Consider the following 24,776-nt stretch of genomic DNA (forward strand, 5'->3'; position numbering starts at 1 on the left):
GTGTCCCAAAATTAACACAAGATTTATTTATTTAAAAATTTCTTCACAGTTCACGAAGTTAAAACACTATACCGACCATATTTTATATGAAATTTTTGAAGTAACCCGCCAATCTCTTAGTATTTTTTATATATTGTTCAATAATGAACACATCTTATTCTATAGTGTAACGCTCCGTTTGTACTAAACATAAACTGCCAGCTGTCGATTTTTTGTTTTGTAGGCTTCTTACTACTTCATAAATGGTGACAAATTTAAATATTGCCTTATTTTTGGGACACTCTGTGTTTAACACCAATCATACGTCATTTTTTAAACACCCTTTATATGCATTTTGTCTAACAATGCAATATAAGAAATATTTCTCAATAGAAAACTTTTAAATACTTATGTATATCCATTATTTGTCAGAATGCTTTGAGTTTATAATAAATACTATTTAAATTCAGTAAATCTTTGTAATATAATATAGAGTATTGAATGACATTTATGTTATATTTAATAAGCTTTTTTTTTAATAATTCGTCGTTTAACATGTCAAATAAGCTTGAATAAAGGAAAATCAAATACATATTAATCTTTTTCAATTTTATCGAACGTGGTTTAATGCGCTTTCTAATTGGATTTATTTATTTATAATTTTATTCTAAATGGCGACTTACAACACTGGATATATAAATCAAATACAACACTGATAATATGCAGCAGACGTGTTCTCTTCCAACATTTGTCTCGTTTTCGTGGTTCGTGTTTAAGTAGTTCGTGTTTCTTCAAGTTTTGTTAATATTTTTTATTTTAAATATTATAAAGGGCAGTGAGAAATCGTAAAAGAAAGTAGGCTTTATAATTCAAGCCGTAACGAATAAATTTGTTCCATTGAGCTTAGGTTCCGGGACAACGACGAACGTTAAGTACACAAACAAAAATGAATATCCCCAACGAATACATTTCGAAAACGGAGGATGTGGCGGATCAGGTAAATTGGTACAAAACTTGGTAGGACAATCAAAGAAGCCAATATTAAAGCGAATGAAACCAAAAATGTGCTATGTGAGTTTTTTTTAAAGAAAGTGGTCATCATAACGGCTTGATTAGATATTACGGCTATCATCCTGCTATTTTGCACTAGAAAGAGATGAGTGCGGCTGAATTGAGTAGCCGCACGGTAGATTACGAAAAAACTGTCAACGTCACCCATTCGTATCAGCAATATTTAGTTGTTGTTTTAACATTATAATATTAGTTTGTCTATTGCTGCTGTCCATACATCATGTTTTCTAATATGAATGATGAATTGTAGACCAGTAATGATTGTACCAGTGGCGTTCCAATAAGTTTGTTTTCTGCGCTGTATGCAATTGGGCCGTCAAGTGAATTGATATAACATGTGGGAGAGTACTTAATGAGTTTGAAAAGTAATAATTTATAAAGAAATATCCATAATTTTCACCCAACAATGTTATGTATGTGATCAGGCATTTCCTAATATATGTAAATAAGCAAAAAATTAAATATTAGATTCGGGTGCCACTTGTTGATAACTAGTTAATTTTTTTAAGAAAGCTTAAGTATTATTCGTAATAATTGTTTTATGCTAATTAAAAATAAAGTCTAAAGTACGAAGATGGTATAATCATAGATTAAATTTTAACAATTTCCTCTTTGGTGAAAATAATTAACTTGCCCTCAGTCAATATACAGCAATCTATGCGTCCATGTACATACATATGTAACTTGCATTACAAGTGTATCTAACTTTTACTTTCTGCTTCGAACTTCCGTCTCAAACATTACTTGGGGCTTAATAGATTTACTCTCTTGACCGGTTTAGTTTTTCTCTTTTTTTTTACTATTTGTAGCTGTCTTTAACATATTTCGAAAGTTTCGTGTTTAAGTAATGATATGTCGGTCGCATTTAAAATGCCACACATGCACTTTGATTTCATATTTACATAAGATGAGCACATATTACTATAGTTGTATGTATTGTGGACAAAATATGGAAAAACTAACGTAACTGAAAAAGTATTATATAGTTACATTTTAAAAAGTTTCAATAATACGTATCTACCATTGACTGAAGCATGTATGCGCATATAATTAAGGCTTTTTAACTATTTAAAATGTAAAGTAACTTTTCAATTATCTTATCAGTTTTTTGTGTCAGGTTCCTTTTAATAATAGTAAGTGTGAGCTTGATTTTTTCACTTTAATTAAAAAAATTTCAATGTCAATGTTCTGTTTTAAATTTACCGTAAAAACAACTGAACAAATGTAAAATATTAATTGACATGTGTGAATGGCTTTGTTTGACAGCGTGGGAAATTGCTGCTATTTGAAAATTTTACCAACTTTTCGGTGTCAAATAATATTTGTATATACACATAAATTGTTTGGTAATTCTATACTCTCTTTCTCAGATCAGTTTTACTTAATTTGAAGAAAAAAATTTCAATACACAATATTGTACGTACATATGTACATATCGTTATCAGCGTATCTTAACCAAGATATAACCTAGTTATAACACAAATTTAAGTTTTGTTTCAATATGAGTTTCGCTTTGTTTATATGTATATTTTGTTGTATTTTGTTGTATAAAATATAATATTTTAACATATCTGGAAAATTTTGAGTTATAATTTCGGTGTTCGTGACGAAGTCACGTCTTGTCCAAAAAACTACTGATCACATTCATATCTTTCAAGTCTTTACAAGACTTTTGCACGTTACATGAAATTTATTAAAAAAAAAGTAATTGTTGAAAGAACCAATGTTTTGTTATTTTAGTTGGATAGTTAATATTTTGTTACAACTAGTTGCTCTTGTTAACTACAATCACATAGACATTTTTAAGTTCATTCTGTTATGATCAAAAGTGAATATCCTCAAATGAAAATCGCTGATGGATCTTAAATAAAAGCCTTATGTAATAACGTCTGCATTTGAAACAGTTTCCTAGCACATCAAAATATTCGAAGCTGTTATATTTATACAAAAGATATGAAACAAAATATAATAGTATATATACATATACATATATTAACTACTCTCTATTTTTCATACAGGTTATTCGTCGTGGTAAAAATATCCTGCCTACAGTCGCCCGTCTGTGTTTAATAGCGACATTTTTTGAAGATGGTTTGCGCATGTATTTTCAATGGAATGAACAACGTGAATATATGGATATGAGTTGGGGATGTGGCAAGTTTTTGGCGACAGTTTTTGTGCTTGTGAATTTATTTGGACAACTAGGTGGCTGTGTAATGGTAATCGCTAGATTTAAGGTTGAAATTGCTGTTGGAGTGCTTTTCTTCATTGTAATTCTACAGGTATGTGAAATGTTTAAGTACCCATAATTTAAGTGATAAATGAGTTTTAATTGTTTACCGTTCCTTAAACTAGACAATCGCTTACTCTATCCTTTGGGACATACAATTCTTGTTGCGCAATCTGGCACTGCTTGGTGCATTACTGCTTGTTTTAGCGGAATCACGTGTGGAAGGACGCAGTCTATTTGCTGGTGTGCCCTCACTTGGTGAGAATAAACCCAAAAATGTAATGCAGCTCGCTGGTCGTATACTGCTCGCATTTATGTTTATTACACTAATTCGTTTCGAAATGAGCTTCCTTCAGGTATTATAAATATTTAAGATTGTATGCAATATAATACAAGTATGACCCTTTGAAATATTTTCAGATTTTATTAGACATCGTCGGTTCAATTTTGATGGTTCTGGTAACAATCGGATATAAAACAAAATTGTCTGCACTCATCCTCGTAGCATTATTGACTGTACTCAATTTGTATCATAACGCGTGGTGGACCATTCCTTCTTATAAACCACTTAGAGATTTTCTGAAATACGACTTTTTCCAGGTAATATGTTAGATAATATATTAGATTATTAAAAATTTCTGGCAGTATGTTGTTAATATAATTTTCTTATATGTGCTACTGTGATTTTATCTAAATATAACAATTAATACTTTCATATAATTACACTTGTAATCTTATTTTACAGACGCTCTCCGTCATAGGCGGTTTACTAATGATTGTGTCACTGGGTCCAGGTGGTGTATCAATGGACGAACATAAAAAGAAATGGTAGACGGCCATGGTGACTTAGAGCATCCCCATGCACAGGAGAGAAAATGTTTATTTTTATTATTTTATATAAATGTATTTCTTTTTGTTTCATAAATTAGACAACTTTTGATAATAACAAGCGATAAACAACAACCATAAAATGGAAGAAATTATGATAAAAGTAAATTAAAGAAAAAAAAAAACACAAATAAAACAAACAAAAAACTTAGAGAAATATCAAATCGTGGTTAATTCCACTATGCGTTCAAGACATTTCTTTATAGCAAAGGACTTTCTATATTCACAATAATGTCTTTTACATTTGTAAAGTAAACGATGTAATATAATATATGATCGACGTCAGCTCGTATAAACAATTTCAGGTTGTGCTTTTGCTCTCATAATTTATTTTTATACAACTCCTGGTACATACATATACTATATCAAATACCAAGAAATGCCACATGATGGAGCTAATTTTTAAGTATACTCTGTTTCAGTTCTTCCAAACCCCCCGATATGTAAATTGAACTACAAGGATTTTATTCCCACTTTCCGTTAATTTTTAAGAAATAATGTCTTAAAATAAAACGAATGTTTTAAATGAGAAAATTATATTGTTTTCAACAAAATTACTGCTATTCTTTGAAAGGATTTCAGATGCGCTAACTACTTATAATAAGTAAAAACGTTAACTTCAGCTGCATTGAAGCTACAATGCCCTTATCAGTTGTATTTCTTGTAGTATAGATCTTTATCTTGAATATGTTCTATCAGTTTGTATGGCTGCTATATGTTCTAGTGGTCCGATCTAAACATTTTCTTCAGGGAACGTTCGTTGTCTTGGACAATAATATATGCCAAATTTAGTGAAGATGCCTTATCAAATAAATAAATTTTCCATACAAGAACTTTATTTTGGATCGTTCAGCTTTTAAGGCAGCTATTTACTATAGTTATCCGATATTGGCAGTTCCGACGTATGAGCAGCTTGTTGCTGATCAAAGAACGTGGGCCAAATTTAAGATCGATTACTCAAACACCGAGTTATTAATTATATATGTATAGAAAGGTGGACATGGCTCATCGATTCAGCTCCTCGCGGTTACCATACACATATATACATACATTTTATAGGGTCTCCAATATTCTTTCTATGAGTTACAAAATTCCTCGGCTATTTGGAGACGACCTTGAACTGATATGATCCAACACAATTAAATAATAGAAGAAAATTCGTCTATCCATATTAAATGATGTTTAATTCCACTTAACTAAGGTTTTATATCTCTCTTTAAAAAAAAATTAAAGACATTCATATAAGTTTTATTTGTTTATAATATTTTATTTCAAATTTTAACTTATGGCGAAAAATTCGCTATTTTGTTAAATTCCGCATTTCGAAAACGTAAAACAAATATTTCCTTCGAAACTTTTCCATTCATTACTTCGATCGTTTTATATTTTTTAATTCAAAGCAGCAGCACCAGAGATGATTTCAATCAACTCACGGGTGATGACAGCCTGTCTGGTACGGTTGAATGTGAGTGTGAGCTTCTCAATCATTTCACCGGCGTTCTTGGACGCGTTGTCCATGGCAGTCATACGGGAAGATTGTTCGGAACAAGCACCTTCCTTCATAGTATAGAATATCAATGAAGCTAGCGAGTATTCCAAGTAGCTCTGCACAATTTCGCTGTCAAGTGAATCATAAAGTGCCAACTTCTCAGATTTCTCGACGGTTGGTGCATTGTATACTGGCAGCGTAGACAACTGATATGAAACGACTGATTTGAATTTGTTGTAGACAATTTGGCCTTCAGTGAAATCATAACCGGTCTTTAACACTTCATGAGCAATTTTTGAAGCATCAAGGAAGGTAGGTGGCAGACGACCGACCTCGTTGGCAACCATCAAAATGTTCTTGCCATATGTACGTGACAAAATGGAACGCGACTTGTCACCAACACAGAATAACTTGGTTTGGGAATCATCTTTAGCAAGTTCGTTACGGATATAACGGGCAACACCGGTATGCACGGCACCACATAGACCACGATCAGATGTCATGGCAATCAACAGCTTCTTTGGCTCAGTTTTATCTTCCGATTGGATTTCGGTTTTCTCAAAGAATTGTTGTGCACCAACACCATAGGGGCGAGCAGCTTTTAAATCACGTTCAGCACGCGAATATTTGGCAGCTGACACCATCTTCATGGATTGCGTAATTTTCTGAATGTTCTTTACGGACTTCAAACGGATTGAGATGGCTTTCAAAGTAGCCATGCCGCGCTGCGGCTGCGACTGGAAAGTCGCCTCAATGGCAACTGGCATCAAAATGTTAGCACGCTGCATCATCATCTTGCTAAGTTGAAGTCCCGGACCGTGCAGAAAACTAAAAGTAGTATAAATTTGATTATTATCACAATTTTTTCCGCAATCTTTGGTTATGCAAAATCAGAATTACCGAATTTTTCACGACACGAAGCAATTGACAGAAAATGGTGTTGTGAATTTCCTCTTATGTAAGGTGGGATCAGTGTTGGCTAACTAGCCTTAAAAAGGGAAATTTAGAGGCCTTCAAGAATATATATGTTCATTATTAGCAGAAGTTTTTGAATATATGGAATTCTGGTAATAGTAAATACTGCAAAATTCACTTCCTACAGATTTTTTAATTTAAAATATTATTTTTAAGTATTCAACAATAAAAACTGGTATTATTGTGCCTAATTGGACAATGCAACACTTAACATTTGAAGTTGTTGTCTGCCTGTATCTTATATATTTAAAACCTTTTATTTCTCTAATTAGATTTCTATGGCAGCATTTAAAGAAATTATAAAAACCCACTATTTATTTATAAAAACTTTGCAACACTGAAGGGGATTTTTGTTTGACGGCTTGTCATTTTTGACACTTGTCAACAATGTTTAGGAAATTAAAGCTGCTGTCAAACAGTACACAAATTATAACAGCATATGTTTATTTTATAATATATTCTATATTGCAAATATAAGCTCGAAGTATAAAGTATTTTTGAAATTAGTACGATTAACGCAATAAATATTAGTAATAAATGGCAGACCCACAAGATGAGCTGTGCCCACCACCTACAGAGGATGATGACTTGACTTTGCCTAGAGCAAGTATTAACAAAATTATAAAAGAGCTGGTACCATCAGTCCGTGTTGCGAATGAGAGCCGAGAACTGATACTTAATTGCTGCACAGAATTTATACACTTAATTTCATCAGAAGCTAACGATGTATGCAACAGACGTAATAAAAAGACAATTAATGCAGAGCATGTATTAGAAGCTCTTGACCGCTTGGGTTTCTGTGATTATAAACAGGAAGCAGAGGCGGTTTTGAATGATTGCAAAGAAGTTGCAGCTAAACGGCGACGTCAAAGTACACGACTTGAAAATCTTGGTATACCTGAAGAGGAACTTCTGCGGCAACAACAAGAACTTTTCGCTAAAGCTCGCGAAGAGCAAGCACGTGAAGAGCAACAACAATGGATTAGCATGCAAGCATCTGCTGTTCAACAAAATGCTGAGCTATTGCATCGACAAATGAAGTCTAGCAATAGCGGAGGTTTAGAAGATGATGACGACGACGATGAAGAATACTAATTGCTTTTAAACAGCAATAGGTTTAAGAGCACTCCGCTATGAATTATAAGAGGATTTTTTTATAGTAAATGATACATACATACATTAAAGTTTCAAATAAATGTTTTATTAAATAAAAAGGTTACTTATTTCTATAATTAGATATAATTTTTGTAAAAATATTGTGCTAACTTGAACATTCTACATTTTGTGGCTTTTCATCTCCGGAGCTCAGTTTTTCTATTTGTGTTCTTAGTATTGGTGATAATCCATCAAAGGTAGATTCGTAGTCGCCAGGCTTATACTTGCCTAACAACTCTGTATGATCTTTCCAAAATTTTTCACGTATCATATCATCGTGCACGGGTACAATTAGCTGTCTATTTAAACCATCATGGTCGCTGATTTTCACTCGCTTTCTCAATAGTATAGTACCTTTGCGAAACATGGAGGGAAGCTTGTTATAATTGATGCCAAATTTAGTAAAAAGCAATTCGTTTTTATCCGCAGAGAATGTACCGCGCAGCTCAGCTTCGGCTTCTTGATTACTTAGTCCTGAGTGTAATACTAAATTCCAAAAGGCGGTATTGTATAAGTTATTTATGTGTACGTCAGCTTGTCGCCAGCTGAGATAGTCGCGTAAGTTTTGATCTGATGGATATAATACAACTCGACCATCGAAGCATGGAGGATACTGTAAAGTTTTGGGATGCATCCAATGATTCCAGTTAAATACGTAGGCAGAAGTGAATAAACTGGTTACGTATGTGAGAAGTTTTGCTGCTCGTCGATTAAAAACGTTAGTTTCCTTTCGGAATATAAATGAGTATTCATCACTTTGACCATAAGCTAGAATTACATCGCGGAATTCTTCCATTACTGTTACCGCGGCGATGTTCATCAAATTAAGCGCTGTTTACAGAACATATTTATATATGTATGTATAAAAATAATTCAATAGTAAAAAACCATTTGTATATATACCATTGGCATCGTTAGGTTTAGCAAAATCGTGTGCTTTGGAAAATTTATGGAATCCCTTGCCATCTAAACGTATCACTATCCACACATTTGGTAAAACGCTGTCGTCTTGTTCGTAGTTTTTAACATATTCAAAGCGGCTACAGGCCATACCACCGCTCGTATGTAAAACACGTTGTTGACTTATAATCTCGCCTGATCTCTTTAATAAATGAAGGATTGTGTATCGTAAAAGCCGCATAAGATATTTTAGTGTTTAGTTCATTTATTTCAGATGCAAATTTTATAATTTATGTATAAAAAACTCTTTTCAAAATATCTCCCACTTTTTGCTTATTTATCTGTAAATAACACATCAGTAGACGTCAAAAAAAAACCATATGAGGTGTCATTGAAAAATCGGTAATCAGCTGTTGGCAATTATCACCATATCATTGAACGTCTGAGCGATCCAAAGTTCTTAACAATTGTCTTAATATCATGAGAGACTACTTTGAAACAAATCAGTTTCAATTGCAAAAATTGATAAGGAATATGGAAACAACGGATGGGAGAAATTATCTTGTTGCACAAATTTGAATATTATGGATCAAACTGCATTGATAAGTGAGAGTGAATGCTGCGGTAATGGCTGCGTAAATTGTGTATTAAATGTCGGATTTCGGAGAACTTATAGTGATAACCTTGAAGGAAAACAGAACGTAATTTCGGAGTATCGAAAATTTCGACTGTCAAGCAAATATCCACATAATCCTATGGGCAGGGAAGATGATAATGGAAATGGTGTCGAAGTAATTGAGCTTCACTTTTGTGTTTCTTATTTGCCAGACGGTGCGGAGGATTTCGCTTTGATGATACCAGCAGGTTATCATGTAATGATGCGTCAACATTTGGCTACTGGGCTAGTTTGTCTGAGGCCCTATTCTCCTTTTTGGGTGGATACTTTGGCGATGGAATTCAAAATCATCGTAAATCTCGCTCCTTGCGGTCAAATGTCTCGATTTATTAAAGAACTGAAGGTTGGTGATTTTGTCGAATTTCGAGGACCTATAGGTGCTTACGAATATTTTAGTAACACTAAAACTGAACGCAATATTTTCATTATAACACAAGGTGTTGCCATTGCAGCTACCATCCGCATTGTAAAAGATATTCTGGATAATGAAGAAGACTTCAGTCACGTTTTTCAGGTAGCATGTTATAAAGATATAGATCATGCTTTCTTTCGAGACGCCATACGTGACTTTAATAAGTATTGGAACTATAAAAGTCATATATATCTCGCGCATCAGAAATGTTTGCATCGTATGTGTAAAACAGCTGAATGCACTGGAGAATGTACCTGGTTTCAAAAAAAGTTGTGGTATAAAGAAACGGTTCATTTACGTCGTTTTTCCGATTCTGAATTGAGAGATATTAGCAATGGAAGTGGCGGTAACGGTACGGAATCAGTTTTTATAATCGCAGGCTCAAAGAATTTTCAAGAATCCTTTACTAATGATATAAAAAAGTTAACGTTAGAATCCTCAAATACAAAAATTGTTCTACTTTAGAAAAATTAAACTATTATACAGAGATTTCAAATATAAGTATTATTTTTTATTGAAATATCTGAATCGTTCTTAAAATAAACATATAGCAGGTGGCATTTTTCGGTTTCCAAGTTCTATTTCGTTTTGAGTGGTCGATACAATATAAACCCTTTTTGTAATTGCAAAATTAAGTTATTATTATTCATAAAAAAACTAAACAGCCACAAAGGAAAAACCGACTTATAAAGTGTCGACTGTTGTTGGCACATCTTCATTAATTGGATTAGCATCATCACCCGGCGAATAAAGTGCAGAATGCTCTGGCTGACCAGGAATAGCCCTGTCATTTGTATCATCATCATCATCGTGTGTATCTGAATCATCGCTATCATCATTAGCTGGAATCATAAAAGAAAGATTATACGCCCTTGAATGAATGTGAAGTATATATTACCATCTTCGTCATCAGTTTCTGGTCCAGGTCTGGTTAAAACTTTACCCAGAGGCGGAATATCGCTTGCCGCATTTTTTATAGATTCTTTCCAATTATCATGATCCCGTTCATAACGCAAAACATCATCTTCGCTGGGTGGGGTATTAATTTCAAACCAAATGCGATTAGCTATTTGTGGTCGCAACGATGGAAAGAAAGGTATCATAGACATGACTAGTTTCACACGGACTTCAAACTAATAAATAAAGCTGGTGTATGAGAAAATCTTTACTAACTTGGTTTATGAAAAAAACGATTTTTGATGTATTGCTTTTCGTAAACAAAACAAATGTTGTTACTTGCAATCAACAAGGTTGCAATTATTGGTACGCCGAAAATGTATAGCCAAGTTTTGTAAAATTTTTGGTAGATATATTTTATTTTCTGCATCTACATATTTCTAATATGTGTATTCGAGACGAATACTTTTTTGGAAGAGATGAATTAATGATTTAAAAACTTAACACTTTAAATATAAGAGCATTTTAAATTTTCCAAAATCACCATTATCTCTAATCTCGTTTTATCGAGATAAAATGGATTGCCAGAAATATATCTTACCTATTTTCCTTAGCAAAGCATCACTTAAATGCATTGGCTTCAAAATATTTTAGCTGTCAGCTGGCATTTTGACAAATGTCATATAGCTAAATTTATGTGCAAAGCGTTTAGAATATTTTACAATTGAGTTAATTCTGGAATTCTTGGTTATACTGGATATCAACAATGATTGAAATTACTTGCAATGATCGATTGGGCAAAAAGGTAAATAACTGTAATTATTTTAATTAAAAACAAACAAATTATAAAGTCCTCTATAATAGGTGAGAGTGAAATGCAATCCGGATGACACTATTGGCGATCTAAAGAAGTTAATTGCAGCGCAGACAGGCACAAAATCTGAAAAGATAGTTTTAAAGAAGTGGTACACCATCTATAAAGATCCTATACGTCTATGTGATTGTGAGTAGTTGGATAATAATTGTTATAAGTCATAATTTTAACAAATATATATCTCTTATTTTTCTAGATGAAATACATGATGGCATGAATTTGGAGCTTTACTATCAATAGTTTAGATATCGTGTAATATAAATTGAATTCCCAGTTTTGATAAACAATTTCTTTTCTTAAACTTACTTAATAAAATATTTGTAAAAGAAACAATCTTGCGATAGTTCCGTCTTATACTGGAGAGGTGATCAAACCAATTAAAGCACCAAAAAAATTACAACTCTGGTTACTCCGATGCTGAAATACCCTTCACAAATAAAAGTGTTTTCTTACAAGAACTTGAATTTAGTAGTCCGATCAAAACAATATACAGGAAAAATTTTTTCGGAGATTGCATCGTTGTTTTGGGTAATTATTCTTACCAAATTTTGTGAAGATATCTTGTCAGCTAAAAAAAAAAATCATACATAGACTTGTTTTTAATCGTTCAGTTTGTTTGGCAGCTATATGTTATAGTAAAAAACTGAGAGACTAAACCGCGTATATATAGACGGACGGACGTGGCTAAATTGACTCAGCTTGTCACGCTGATCATTTATAGACATACATATATATGTACAAACATACATACATATATATTATATTACAGGATCTCCAATGCCTCCTTTTGGATATTACAAACTTCGTAGAAAACGTAAAACATGATAGAGAATATAAATAGAGAATATAAATATGACTTTAATTAAATGTCATGCGATAAGTTTTGTATTAGCAATATAGAACCAAATTTCAGTTTATGAAGATTCGGTAAGATATACTTCTCTCTCCTTCTCTCTATGTATGTCTATTTATGGTTTATTTTACGTCATATTATGAGTTCATTAATTGTCAAATAAGCAAAATAAGGCTTTCAAGTTGTAAATGCTCTAATATTTAGTATATCAAATCGAGTACCAAGTGATATTTACTTGTTAATTCCGCTTGTCCACTTCTCGGAAGTAAATTAACGAATTGATCAGTGTTGAACATTCGAAAAGCACAATACATCCGCGCGGAAGCGACTATCCAATACCGTTTTACTCGTTCGTCAACTTCCGAAAAGCTCTAAAATTCAACGAACCAATTAGCGAACAGTTAGTACTCGATCTGAAGTTCGTGCGTGCGGTTGTCAAAAAAATTAGGGAATAAATTATATTGTTACGCCGTGATTAAAATATTTATTATTGTGAAAATTATAGTGCTTGCGTGTCAAAATTGTGCGCGTTTAGTGTGAAAAGTGTGATAGATAAAGTCTTCCGATTTAGATTTGCATATTTGCAAAGGCAATACGCAAGTGAAATTGCAAAAATGAGAAGCCTCCTTTTGTTCAAAATGGCCGCCCAGAAGTGCGTTTTATTGTATCTTGCTGAAAAGAGCCAATCTCTTATAAGAAGGAGTAAAGTTAGTGTGAAGAAAATTAATGTGAAATTATAGTTTTGTGTGATATATAAAAAGTGTGTAAAATAAAATCAGTTAATTCAGTTAAACCCAAAAATGAAAATCTAAATATATGTGTGTGTAAATAAATATGTGTTTGTGTTTGTCTGAAAGCTGCGTTAGATGGCGCACAAATGTTTATGATACAAGTCTTTCGTTTTCCAGGCAAGGCAGTGTTTATTTAGTGTCACAGGTGAGTTTTTTGGAATTTAAATGTCACATATGATATTTTTACACTTAAAACAAAATTTTGTGAATATTCAAATATTTGAAAGTAAAAATTAATTTGGCAGAAATGAAATGAATTGAACACTCCGTATTTGGCCAAATTAGCGCTAGATGGCGCAATCATACTTATGCTACATATTCGAGTTGCACATCATGAAAGCTAAAAAGCAGTTAACTTTATTTTAAATTAGCGATAGGTGGCGATATCATACTTATGGTACATATTCCAGTTTCACACTATGAAAGCTAGAAAGCACTTATCTTTATATTTAAGCAAAATTTAAAATTGAATATCAACTGATCAAATTTGACCCGAAGTGGTCCATTTAAGCTGCGCAGGTAAGCGGAATCGATAACAAGTTCTTTTCTTAGTGAGTACAACTCTCTTTTATGTGTCTCCATATGACAATTAGTGTTTTCCTGGGAGCTGCTTGTTTAGGACACGACAAGTTTGTCAGGCGATTTTTAATATGGAAAAAAATTAACAACGAGTATGCATGACATTTTGTGTTTCCAATGGAATCATAGCCCGGTCTTTGATAGTTTTGTAGAAACGTTTTAAGGAGTCTAATTTATGACGAATATGTACAAGTAATTGAGTGGCACAAACATTCCATGAAGCTTGTGAAGTCTTCAAAAACTTGTCGTATAAGAACCTCCAATGAACGCTAAAGTAAAAGTTCTTGAAATCTTGGCATCATAGAGATAGTAGAGGATCACAACATACATACATATGTATCTTATGTACCGATCAACATATTTTGGTTAATGTTTATCTCAATTGTCGGCAAAACTACCAGTCTTATAGAAAAAAGTTGTAGCTACTGAAAAGATTTACAACTTCTATATTAACACATTTTGCAAATAACTTCAAAATTTATGAGAAAATTTCATATATCCATGTTTTTGGTTTTTTATACTCTGAACAGGGTATATTAAGTTTGTCACGAAGTTTGTAACACCCAGAAGGAAGAGTCGGAGACCCTATAAAGTATATATAGATCAGTATGTTGAGCTGAGTCGATTTAGCCATGTCCGTCTGTCTGTCTGTCTGCCCGTCCGTCTGTATATATACGAACTAGTCCCTCAGTTTTTAAGATATCGTTTTGAAATTTTGCAAACGTCATTTTTTCTTCAAGAAGCTGCTCATTTGTCGGATCTGCTGATATCGGACCACTATAACATATAGCTGCCATACAAACTGAACGATCGGAATCAAGTTCTTGTATGGAAAACTTTCACATTTGACAAGATACATATATTCACGAAATTTGGTATAGATTATTTTTTAAGGCAACAATGTAATCTCCGAAGAAATTGTTCAGATCGGACCACTATAGCATATATGTAGCTGCCATACAAACTGAATGATCGAAATCAAATGCTTGGATGGGAAACTTCTTCATTTGACAAGATATGTTCACGAGATTTGGTATGATTTATTGTTTATAGAAATAATGTAATATCAGAAGAAATTGTTCAGATCGGATTACTATACCATATAGCTGCCATACAAACCGAACGATCGGAATCAAGTTCTTGTATGGAAAACTTTCGCATTTGACGTGGTATCTTCACGAAATTCGGCATGGATTACTGCTTAAGGTAACAATATAATCTCCAAAAAAATTGATCAGAACGGATTACTATAGCATATAGCTTCCATACAAACAGAACACGTAGTTACTAAAAGAAATGCACCTGTGAAGGGTATTTAGCTTCGTTGCAACCGAAGTTAACGTTTTATCTTGTTTTTTTTTTTAGTTTCATATTGTAAAAAACATTTCTTTCACAAAATTAGGTGTAAGGTTAACTTCTTACAAACACACTTATTTTTTCTTTTAAAAATTTAAGAAGAAAAACTTATTTAGACTTAAAGTCGAAAAATACCAAATTTTCAATCAAAATTCTCACCTCAAAATATCAGTTTTTGTTTTTAAAGTCAGCAGGCGTTGTGTTTGGGAAAACCTCTACTTGTTGATAGTGAAAAAATATATACGTTACTTTGATAAATTTTCTCAGAAAATGCAAAAAACGACCCCCCTTTATATACACAGTGAAATTTCACATAACAGATCGACTTATCGATCGATCTTTTTATTGTCTTATTAAATTCTACAACACCTCTAGAATATTGTCCTCAATTTTCAAGTTGATCCCAGTAACAGATTCGGATATACATCCTTGAGAACTTGTGCGCTCGAGGCAAGCTAGACTAAGTTCGGCGCCTGTAAACGCGTTTTTCTTGAAACTATGTTTTTGGTTTTTTTCTTAAAGACTTGGACGAAATTTTTTTCGTTACGATTACAACTACCTGAAAAAAATGTTGCGAAATTTTCACTGAAATTTAAATTTTTTTGTAAAAATGTCAGTTCTAAGTTAAGTTTTTAACTAAAACACGTATTTTTTCACTTGAGATGAAAAAATATGTAAGGAGTTATCCTGCCAACTCGGGTGCATCGTTTTTCCAAAGGGTCCCCACAATGGCGTCGCAATGGTCGAGATTTAAATATTTTTTTTCAAAAATTTAAATTTTTTCCTAATAATGTATGTTTTGTAACAATAAATATTGTTGAATACAATATTAAATTTTTCATATTAGAAAAAATTGTTGAAAAAGGGCTGTTTTTTACCCAAGGAAACCGATGTTATCCCTTAAGTTGAGCAAATATTCAAGAAACGATTTACCCAAATAAAAAAGAACTCAAATGTTTTCAATAGAGGTGTCAAAAAATTCTAGAACCGTACCCATACGAGAACAACATCAATAAAAATTATAACAAAATAGTTCTCAGAATGAAAAAAAAAATCTTGCAACTCAAGCGTATATTTCTATTGATCTAATGAATGCGGGCCAATGTCATTTCGTTGAGCGCCCACCCAATTCAATTTACTTGCTGTGATCTCTTTGCGTATTGTTCTTAAAAAAACTGTGGCAAAACTCCGCAATTAGGAATTACGCAAATAAAAACTAAATAAAAGGGGAATTACACATTGTATACAAGTCTCTTAACATATTTTATGGAATCTTGTCCGTGTCCGGTCATTGGATAGTTCTCATGTCTGGTTATAGGAATTGGTTTTGTATGAAAATATGAAAGAAAACGTTGTGTTCATGAAATTTGTTTGATTATTTGAGGTGTCTAGTTATAATGATTGTCCGTAATGGGTAATTTCAATATATATATATATATATATATATATGTATATATATATATATATATCTATATAATGTTCAAAATTAAAGTAGGTAAAATACTCAAGACGAAAAAGAAGGTTTATTTATTATAAAGAATCCCATAAAGCTACATACCTACATAGCTATTGAGTATTCTAAAATTTTGTTCCTAACCATCAGTCTTTCTAAAAATACACTAGTTATGTATATCCAGTTTTTCGGGGTCTATAATCATAATACTTATTCTTTATGAATTCATAATCTTTTATTTTCTATACATATGTACATATGTTAAAATATTCTGATCATAATTGAAATAACTTAAAGAAATTGCCTATTTTTTAATATAATTCATAGCAACTCCAGATTTAATATTTATGGTTAGGGCTATGTTTGCATTAAGCGCTGCGAATGTGAAGGATTTGTTGTATTCAGATCATTATTTCATTCATGGATTTAGATTTTTTTGGTAACCTCAATGCTGAAACTATTTTTAAGTCGATAATTTTGGATGCAGTAAAATTGACCTTAATAGGAGAAACAAAAGCGCGTAGAACAACTTGAAAACACCACAAGGTAATAGCAAACATAAATGGATATATCAATTACGCGCCTCTAAATACGCACAGTCATAGCCGAGCAGGTGGCATTCATCGCTCATCATGGCTAGTTCTAGAAACTATGAGACCAATAAAGCCATTCATCCGAACAACTGAAAGGAAGAAAATTTGTCTTGACTGCAACTAGCGTTACACATAGCAATAACAACAAGAAGACAAATGCGGGTACTCTTTAACAAGAGAAATGTAATTTCAAACTTTTTCAAAATAGATTTCGGACGCCATAAACACTTGACGTTGCCAATAACCAGACAAATACGCATCTGGCTGTGTGTATGTATGTATATTGATGTGAAGTAGAGTTCACAAGGATTTTTCATCAGCTTGTGTGAATTTCCGGCAGAAGTTGTCATATGCAAGCATTGTAAACGTGCTTCGGTTTACATGGTGGGTGTGGTAGTATGCCTGCGGCACACTGCGAGCCTTGTGAATGCCAAGGTGAATTCTTATGCATATATGTATGTCAAGGAAAGTTAAGGTGTGTTGCAACCAACAACATGCACAGAGCGAAACTAACAGTTCTATAAAAGCGTAAAGAGCGTACATATTTTTCACAGAAAATGCTGTTATTAACAGATTGTTAAGATAAGCATGTTTGTTAACAGCGAATGGGGAAAGTCTGCAACATTTAAAAGTTCTCTGTTTAGAATTAGGACAGATGTATTAACAGCTTGGTTACAGTGCGACAAAGCGACAAAGTAGGGGAAGTGAGAACTCTGTAAATACTGTTTAGAGAGAACAAATTGGTCGAAATTTTCGGTGGGGACTGCACAAGCACAAACCTTACAGTAACTGGCTCGATGCTTGTAATTTGCAATTGTGGTGACTATTTTTTCATATCCAACATCGGCATAATTGTTACCATTCAATTGAGATGCTTTTTGATTATCTTATAGTCGGGTTTGGGCTAAAGTTAACAGCGTTAGAAAGTAGCATTTAAAATAAGCTGTTAAAGTTGTACATCAAATATACAGTAATCATAGAGTACACCATGTCGTATGAGTAATATTGACTTTATAAGGCTGTTGTATGAATGTTCAGTACATTTGATGTATAACTGTACACATTTTAAATGGATGTTTTTAAGAAAAGAAAAATCATTCTAACCTTTCCTCTAAAGCAAAAGATTGGTTAGAATATTATTTTTTTCACAGTTGCAGATTTGGTTTCTTAATGTATATTTACGAGCAAGAAGTATGAATTAAATATTAGGTAGTCGAAAAAGTCTTTTCGTATTTTGTCAATAGATCTCGTTGCAGTCGTATATCTCCAGTGCTATCAATCACATTGTGTCATACCATATAGTGTTGCAAAGGTTTTTTAAGCTTCATTTAACCAAAAAAAAACTAAATTCGGGGAAGTTGAAAAAAAGTTACCGCTGTTCAAAAATGAGTGAAAATAATGAAAAAATTCGCTGTATTTTGAAATTTTTGTATAAAAAAGGGAAGAAGTTTACGGAGACGATGCTGTATCAGTTTATGTAGCACAACAATGGTTCACTCGCTTCTGGGATCGTCAGTAAAAAATCCCTCTGCTGACACATTAATCACACAGAAGTAATTTTTCTAGCAATTTTTTTTCAAGTTAAGTCTTTTTTAGATTAGGCGTTTTTTTTTTGTTTTAAGCTAAGTCTGCAAATATTATAATGGACTACAACTTTTGTTAAAAAGCCTCAAAGCTTTGAAATAAGCATTAATCCTCTTTTAACAGATGCCTTAATATGATGTTTAAATGCTTTTTATTCAAAAAGTGAAACTGAATCCCTAAAATCAAAAGGGGAAATTTACTGTTAGACCATAAGCGCAAAACGCTTGTTGTGCTTTAAACTCTCTTTATATATTCTCGCCCACCGAACGAACACTAAACTTTTCCACGTTTTATATAAAACCAAAATAAATACATACATATGTATGTGCATATAAACGAAAGCTTCATTTCTACTCCGAAAGTAAATAAGACATAAGATGAACTTGAATATTAGCTCAAGGTAAATATAAGGACGACGTACTGCGCCGACGCAGTGAGCAGCACCCATTTCTCACTCAATCGCACCCGAAATGCTCACTCAAACATTTTGTTAATAACTTTCATACAAAGCTGTTGTTTAAAGATAAAAGCTCAAATTTAGGTGGTAACTGTCTTGGGTCATTCGAAAGTTTTAACGAACTTTCTTATCAGCTGTTTCAAGTCGCAGCTTGTATTTAATGTTTCCTTGCATGTATGTATACACAACGTTCAATGATGTTCGAAACTGTTGCGTCTGCTCGAAAGCGCTACTTACGTTTTTTGTTTTTGTCTGCGTCCTGTTATCATTCGCAATGTCTGTACATAGGAATGTGAAATCCCTGTGTATCCTTGCAAAACATTTGGTAAACGCAATTATTTGGCGTTGCGCGTTTTGTTCTACTATATTAGCACGAGTCATCTGCAAAGTATCTTCAGTACATTGAGATACTTTCAGCGCTCGACAACTAATCGAACGAAGCAATAGTGGCAGCAATTCCTTATAGGGGAATCAGTAAGCACTATATGACAAAAAAATATTGAAAGAGAATTAAGAAAAAATTTTAAGCAACAGTTTTGAAAATATTGAGTGAAAATTTTGAATTTAAAGCAAGTAAAAGTTTTTAGTGACTTTAGAAAAATTCAATTTGTGTGATAAGTGCTATCAAATGTTTTGTTGTTATTGCTAAAGTGGCACGCAATTTCGAATTGTGCAAGCTTGCGCTCGGAAAAAAGTTTGAAACTATTAAAACTAAAAGTTTGTTAAAGCGATGAAAGTTGTTAAAACTGCAATAATTTTCAAAAAAATGAAAAAGTGATGTAAAACGGTCGCAACAAACTAAATTTTCAGTGAATTATTTGACGTTGGTTTATTGCCCTTGAAAAAGTGTGTGATTTAAAAAATAATGGTACAAAAAGTTAGTGAGTGTTGAAAATATTTTATATATTTAGAGGAAACTAAAGTGTTTGCACATTTTAAAATAAATTATATATACCAGAGTTGTTATAAATGATATTGGAGAGTTTAATAAAAACCTTGTGAATCTTGTTAAAATAATAATAATAATATGCGAAAAAATATTGAGTCCCGAAACTTGTGGAAGTGTATTAAAAAATAATCAAATTCAGTTTCAAAAAGTGTTAACGGTCAAAAACTGCTGACCTTAATAAGAAACAGTGTTAATATAATATTTGCGATATTGGTGAAAAATTTTCAGAAAGCAAATAGATGAAAATTAATTTTGTGCTCACAGAAAAAATATATATTTTGAACTATAAGTGAAAAAAATTAAAAAAAAAATTGGTGGTGTTTTAATAAATTACGTACGTGGAAGTATACTAATATATAAATATATAAATAAAAAATTGTTAAAAAATCGAAAATCTGTTGAAATAAATTCTGATAATAAAAATCTATTACTAAAAATTATTTACGCAAATAAATAAGAAAAGCAGTATTAAAAATATCTGCATTAAGAGTTAAATAAAAAATACAAATACGTGAATCAAATATAACAAATAATTAAAATTAAAAAGATATATAGAAAAGTAATTTTTGAAAAACCACTTGATACTGTTGTTTGTTTAACGCTATTGTTGTTGCTCAAATTAATTAATATTAACTACACTAACAAACAGTTAAATTAAGTGTTAATTAAATTTCAAGAAATCTAAAAGATAGTTAACTTAACAATAAGTGTTAAATATAACATATTGAAATACAAGTATATTTACTTAATTATATTCAAAGCGCTATGAAAAAGTTCAAATAACCCTAAAATGTTGTATTTTGAGAGTGACAACAATTTTTAAAAAGTTTGCAAACAAATTTTGAATTGTAGTTGTAAAAATACAACACTACATTACATTGACATACACATTCGCAGTTAACGAATGAAAAGTTTATACTGACATACATTACTATTTTTGCGAAACCAAAGCTTTAATATCCACGTTGGCATAGCTTTGTTGAGAAATATGTAAGCAGTTAAGTGAAATATAATTATATAAAGTGAAAAAGTGCAATTCTGAATATAAAATAAAAAAATTAAAAAAAAATTGTGAAAATATAAAATATTATATAAAACATACTAAAGTGATTTACTGATTCATTCAGCATTACTAATTAGTGGGAGCTAATCAAATGCTTAATTAAAAAGGTAACTAATTGACAAGTTCAATTGAAATAAAAAAGTCTATCTATAATATTCGAGAAAATAATTTTATTTTATAGCGTCAGAAAGTAGAATTTCAACAAACATAAAGTTTGCCATTTATTCGAAATAATCTGAAATTTTCACTTGCGAATTTTTTTTTTGATTCTTTCGCTTTTTTCGATTTTAAGCCGAAATAAAGTTTCTCCCTTAAGGGGTTGCATGGGCTTCGTCGGGTGAAAAACAGCATTTTTTAAGCCATTTTTTTCATATAAAAATTAAATATTTTATTAGATTTTTTTGCTACAAACATACACTATTAACAAAGAAATTCTGAAATTTTTGGAAAAAAATATTTTAAACTCGGCCATTGCCTCCAGTGACCCTTCGGAAAAAAGATGCGCCCGCGTTGGCAGGATAACTCCTTACAGGTTCATATAAAGTGATAAAATACGAGTTTTAGTTAAAACCTTAACTTACAACTTAGACGAGTCTTTAAGAATTAGAATGTGTAAAATTTCAAGTCGATCGGTTGAGTAGTTTTCAAGAAACCTTGCCATCCGACTTCAAAAACACAGTTTCGAGAAAAACGCATTTAAAGACGGAGCACTTAGCCTATGCTGAATCTCTGAAGCTATTACTCGAATCAACTTGAAAATGTAGGACAATATTCCACAGGTGTTGTAGAATTTAATAAGATAATAAAAAAAATCGATTTTTGAAACCCGTAAACCCCTTAATATTTCTAATTTAAAAAATACGTTTTTTTTTCAAAGAAATTGTATTTTGGAACGATTAAAAATATAAAATCTCAAAAATTTGAAATTTTCACATTTAAATTTTGAGGCTATGTGCAAAAAGTGTTAAAACAAAGTTGTAGATCTTTTTATTTCCTTCAACTTCGACATATAACTTATTTATAGCAGATGAAGTTTCGTCTGAAATTGAGTTAAACCATTTTTAGCTTTGGAAATTCAACCAAGCCCCTTACCTTCCTCTTCCCGACTTCAGATCGCCCGTTAATTACTGTTTCTTCATTATTTTGATATTTTATCTTTCGTTATCAATGATTTTCAACTTACAATGGATTTATTTAATTTGCTACCATTTTCAAAAGCAGAAAATGTACTGGCTTAAAAGTAATTTGGTACTGGCCTAAAGTAGTTGGTATATACATACAAGTACTTTGAGACAAAAAAGGGGCCAGAAATTGTAATTAAATTCCCCGGAAAAATGAACCCTCGACCTCTTCAACTAATGAAAATACTAAAACAGTGAAGGATATGATGCTTAAAAATCGTCAGACAGGTATTAGGGAGATGGAAAGAGAGCTCGATATTTTGGGTATGAAACGCGTTATTGCTTGACTCGTCTTGATATAATTGAATTTTTTTTCAAAAAGAGTACTGTAAATAGATCTCTCTAAACATGCTTGATCGTGCGATTTTACTTTATAAATATTCCAGAAAATGTTTTGCGTATTACTTACAAAATCTATTATGTCAAATATATCTGTTTTATTAAATAATAAATTCGTTCAAATTTTTGCATCCAGAAAACCACACAAAAATCTATTATTTCATGTTTTTATTAAATAATAAAATTTGGCTATAAACGAACAACTTTTCAGAACAAAGTGAATAAAATACTAACTGTACACGTATTTCGAGTATGTGGTCAAAGTTGCACATTCACATAAAGTTGTAACAAATTTATGACTACGTGTCTGCAACTAATCCGAAAATGCTTACGTTTGCAACATAGTTGTCACTTAGCTTTAATAAACCTCGGGCAAATAAATTAGAATATACGATAAAATGCAAAATGCTTGTTACAAAAGTTCACAAATGTAAAAGCAAACTATGAACACGTGTTCCGTCATAACGACTAAAATTGTGATGTAGAAATTCGGTAAAATTTTATTGTAACTTTTCACAAAAATGAAATTACATTTATTTGGAAGGGCTGAGTGGCGAGGCAAAGCAAAGTTTTGTAGAGAAGTTTGAAACACATGAATACATGTAATAAAAAAAATATTGTCATAACATATGTCTGTATGTAAGAACAGAAATCTCTACAATGGCAATGATTCATGAAATGTAGCAACTTGTTGCACACACAGCAGGGCAACAACTTGACCTAGAGAACACACATGAAAGAAAAGCGCCTGCAAAAGACGGTCGAACGAACACAGTATGTACTATATGTGGTGAGCTCGTGACGACAGCCAGTCGTCTGTCAGAAACCCAGCTGGCGAGCAAGGCAAGCAGTCAGCTAATTCTGCAACCAAGGGCGGAAGTCAAAGTAAATGTAATCACATACTACGGAGTGTATTAGGAAAGTCACAAAATGTGGAATTTTGCTGAGGGCAGAATACATTTTTTTGTATTGGCTGTTTTCTGCTGCTCAGCTGTTGCTGCAACTACACACTCTCAATCTTCAGGTCTAATACCTCTTAATATTTGACGTTGTAATTTAGTACTTTCTGCTGCTCAAACGCCTTGTGGCTAATGACGCCCCACGTAACTGTTAGTAGATGTCTTAGAGACAAAAAAATTGCAACATTTAACTTTTTTGAATTTTGTGTAGATTATTAATTTTAAATAAAATGTAAGTGGCTTTGATTTGGTCGACATTTTATTCCACTTAATACTAAAAGTAAATTCTTATGAGTTTTTTCGAAGTTTGGGATTTTAAAATCGGTTAGTGTTTTGAAGAAATCGGAAGCTTGAGACGATTTATTTTTTATTTTTGTTTTTAAGGTTGATGATTTTTTTATTTGTAAGGTTGATATCTCGGCCGAATATCTAAGACTACTTTAATTTATGAATATGTAGCAGCTAACTGATGATCTATATTTTTATTGGCATCAAAAATTCTTATTAGGAAGGGTTACAAACAAAAAGTAGGAAGCTGATATTTTCCTCAAATTTTCTATTTAACAACAAATGTGTTTGTACAGGTATAAACACCCGGAAGTGCCATTGGTATCGTTATCGTTAACTACGGCTGCACCGAGGCTATATTACTCCTCACAGGTGTATTTCTTATAGCTTAAAAGAGTATAAAAATATTTTTTATTTGTTTTTATGGGCCAGTTTGAATGGCAGCTATATAATTATATAATTTAAATGTTTTGGTGAATGATCTAAAAAAATGGCCATTAAGAAAGTTTTCTTTATAGGGACTACAGTTTAAACCTTCAGTTTGATTGACAGCTATATGCTGTCTGATATTGATGGTTGGCCAATAAACCATGCTTAAGTTCGTGAATATATCTTGTGAATTAAAAAAAGTTTTTCATACCAAAATTTTAATTCGATTTTTCAGTTTGTATGGCATCTATATGCTATAGTAGTCCGGTATCGACAGTTGCGCAACTTCTTGGCGAAGAAAGGACGTGCGGAAAATTTTAATCCGATATTTCAAAAACTAAATTGCATAATACGCA

General features: G+C 32.1%; 7 protein-coding genes across 7 annotated transcripts; 4 read left to right on the top strand and 3 right to left on the bottom strand.

Annotated features, from left to right (window-relative positions):
- Positions 1-717: 717 nt before the first annotated feature.
- LOC126759863 (surfeit locus protein 4 homolog) lies at positions 718-4,702 on the top strand. The gene is made up of 5 exons (XM_050475029.1): positions 718-976; positions 3,069-3,332; positions 3,406-3,636; positions 3,701-3,880; positions 4,026-4,702. Exons 1-5 carry the CDS (start codon positions 926-928, stop codon positions 4,110-4,112), a joined length of 813 nt encoding a protein of 270 aa, XP_050330986.1. The 5' UTR covers positions 718-925; the 3' UTR covers positions 4,113-4,702.
- A 708-nt stretch (positions 4,703-5,410) lies between these two features.
- On the bottom strand, positions 5,411-6,668 carry LOC126759859 (ATP synthase subunit gamma, mitochondrial). The gene is made up of 2 exons (XM_050475024.1): positions 6,558-6,668; positions 5,411-6,485 (listed from the first exon to the last, which is right to left on the bottom strand). Exon 2 carries the CDS (start codon positions 6,449-6,451, stop codon positions 5,558-5,560), a length of 894 nt encoding a protein of 297 aa, XP_050330981.1. The 5' UTR covers positions 6,452-6,485; positions 6,558-6,668; the 3' UTR covers positions 5,411-5,557.
- Positions 6,669-7,021: 353 nt separating this feature from the next.
- Positions 7,022-7,864, top strand: LOC126759870 (protein Dr1). Its single transcript, XM_050475047.1, has one exon. The coding sequence runs from the start codon at positions 7,170-7,172 to the stop codon at positions 7,725-7,727; it is 558 nt and encodes a 185-aa protein (XP_050331004.1). The 5' UTR covers positions 7,022-7,169; the 3' UTR covers positions 7,728-7,864.
- LOC126759855 (probable tRNA(His) guanylyltransferase) lies at positions 7,812-9,051 on the bottom strand. Its single transcript, XM_050475021.1, has 2 exons — positions 8,691-9,051; positions 7,812-8,618 (listed from the first exon to the last, which is right to left on the bottom strand). The coding sequence occupies exons 1-2, from the start codon at positions 8,926-8,928 to the stop codon at positions 7,894-7,896; spliced, it is 963 nt and encodes a 320-aa protein (XP_050330978.1). The 5' UTR covers positions 8,929-9,051; the 3' UTR covers positions 7,812-7,893.
- A 35-nt stretch (positions 9,052-9,086) lies between these two features.
- On the top strand, positions 9,087-10,276 carry LOC126759854 (uncharacterized). The gene has a single exon (XM_050475020.1). It carries the CDS (start codon positions 9,272-9,274, stop codon positions 10,238-10,240), a length of 969 nt encoding a protein of 322 aa, XP_050330977.1. The 5' UTR covers positions 9,087-9,271; the 3' UTR covers positions 10,241-10,276.
- Positions 10,265-11,004, bottom strand: LOC126759872 (anaphase-promoting complex subunit 15B). The gene is made up of 2 exons (XM_050475052.1): positions 10,674-11,004; positions 10,265-10,617 (listed from the first exon to the last, which is right to left on the bottom strand). Exons 1-2 carry the CDS (start codon positions 10,882-10,884, stop codon positions 10,460-10,462), a joined length of 369 nt encoding a protein of 122 aa, XP_050331009.1. The 5' UTR covers positions 10,885-11,004; the 3' UTR covers positions 10,265-10,459.
- Positions 11,005-11,335: 331 nt separating this feature from the next.
- On the top strand, positions 11,336-11,879 carry LOC126759874 (ubiquitin-like protein 5). The gene is made up of 3 exons (XM_050475054.1): positions 11,336-11,477; positions 11,537-11,675; positions 11,743-11,879. Exons 1-3 carry the CDS (start codon positions 11,439-11,441, stop codon positions 11,784-11,786), a joined length of 222 nt encoding a protein of 73 aa, XP_050331011.1. The 5' UTR covers positions 11,336-11,438; the 3' UTR covers positions 11,787-11,879.
- The last annotated feature ends 12,897 nt before the right edge of the window (positions 11,880-24,776 follow it).

Source organism: Bactrocera neohumeralis, chromosome 5, assembly GCF_024586455.1.
Source record: "Bactrocera neohumeralis isolate Rockhampton chromosome 5, APGP_CSIRO_Bneo_wtdbg2-racon-allhic-juicebox.fasta_v2, whole genome shotgun sequence".
In the NCBI taxonomy this organism is placed as follows: Eukaryota; Metazoa; Arthropoda; class Insecta; order Diptera; family Tephritidae; genus Bactrocera; species Bactrocera neohumeralis.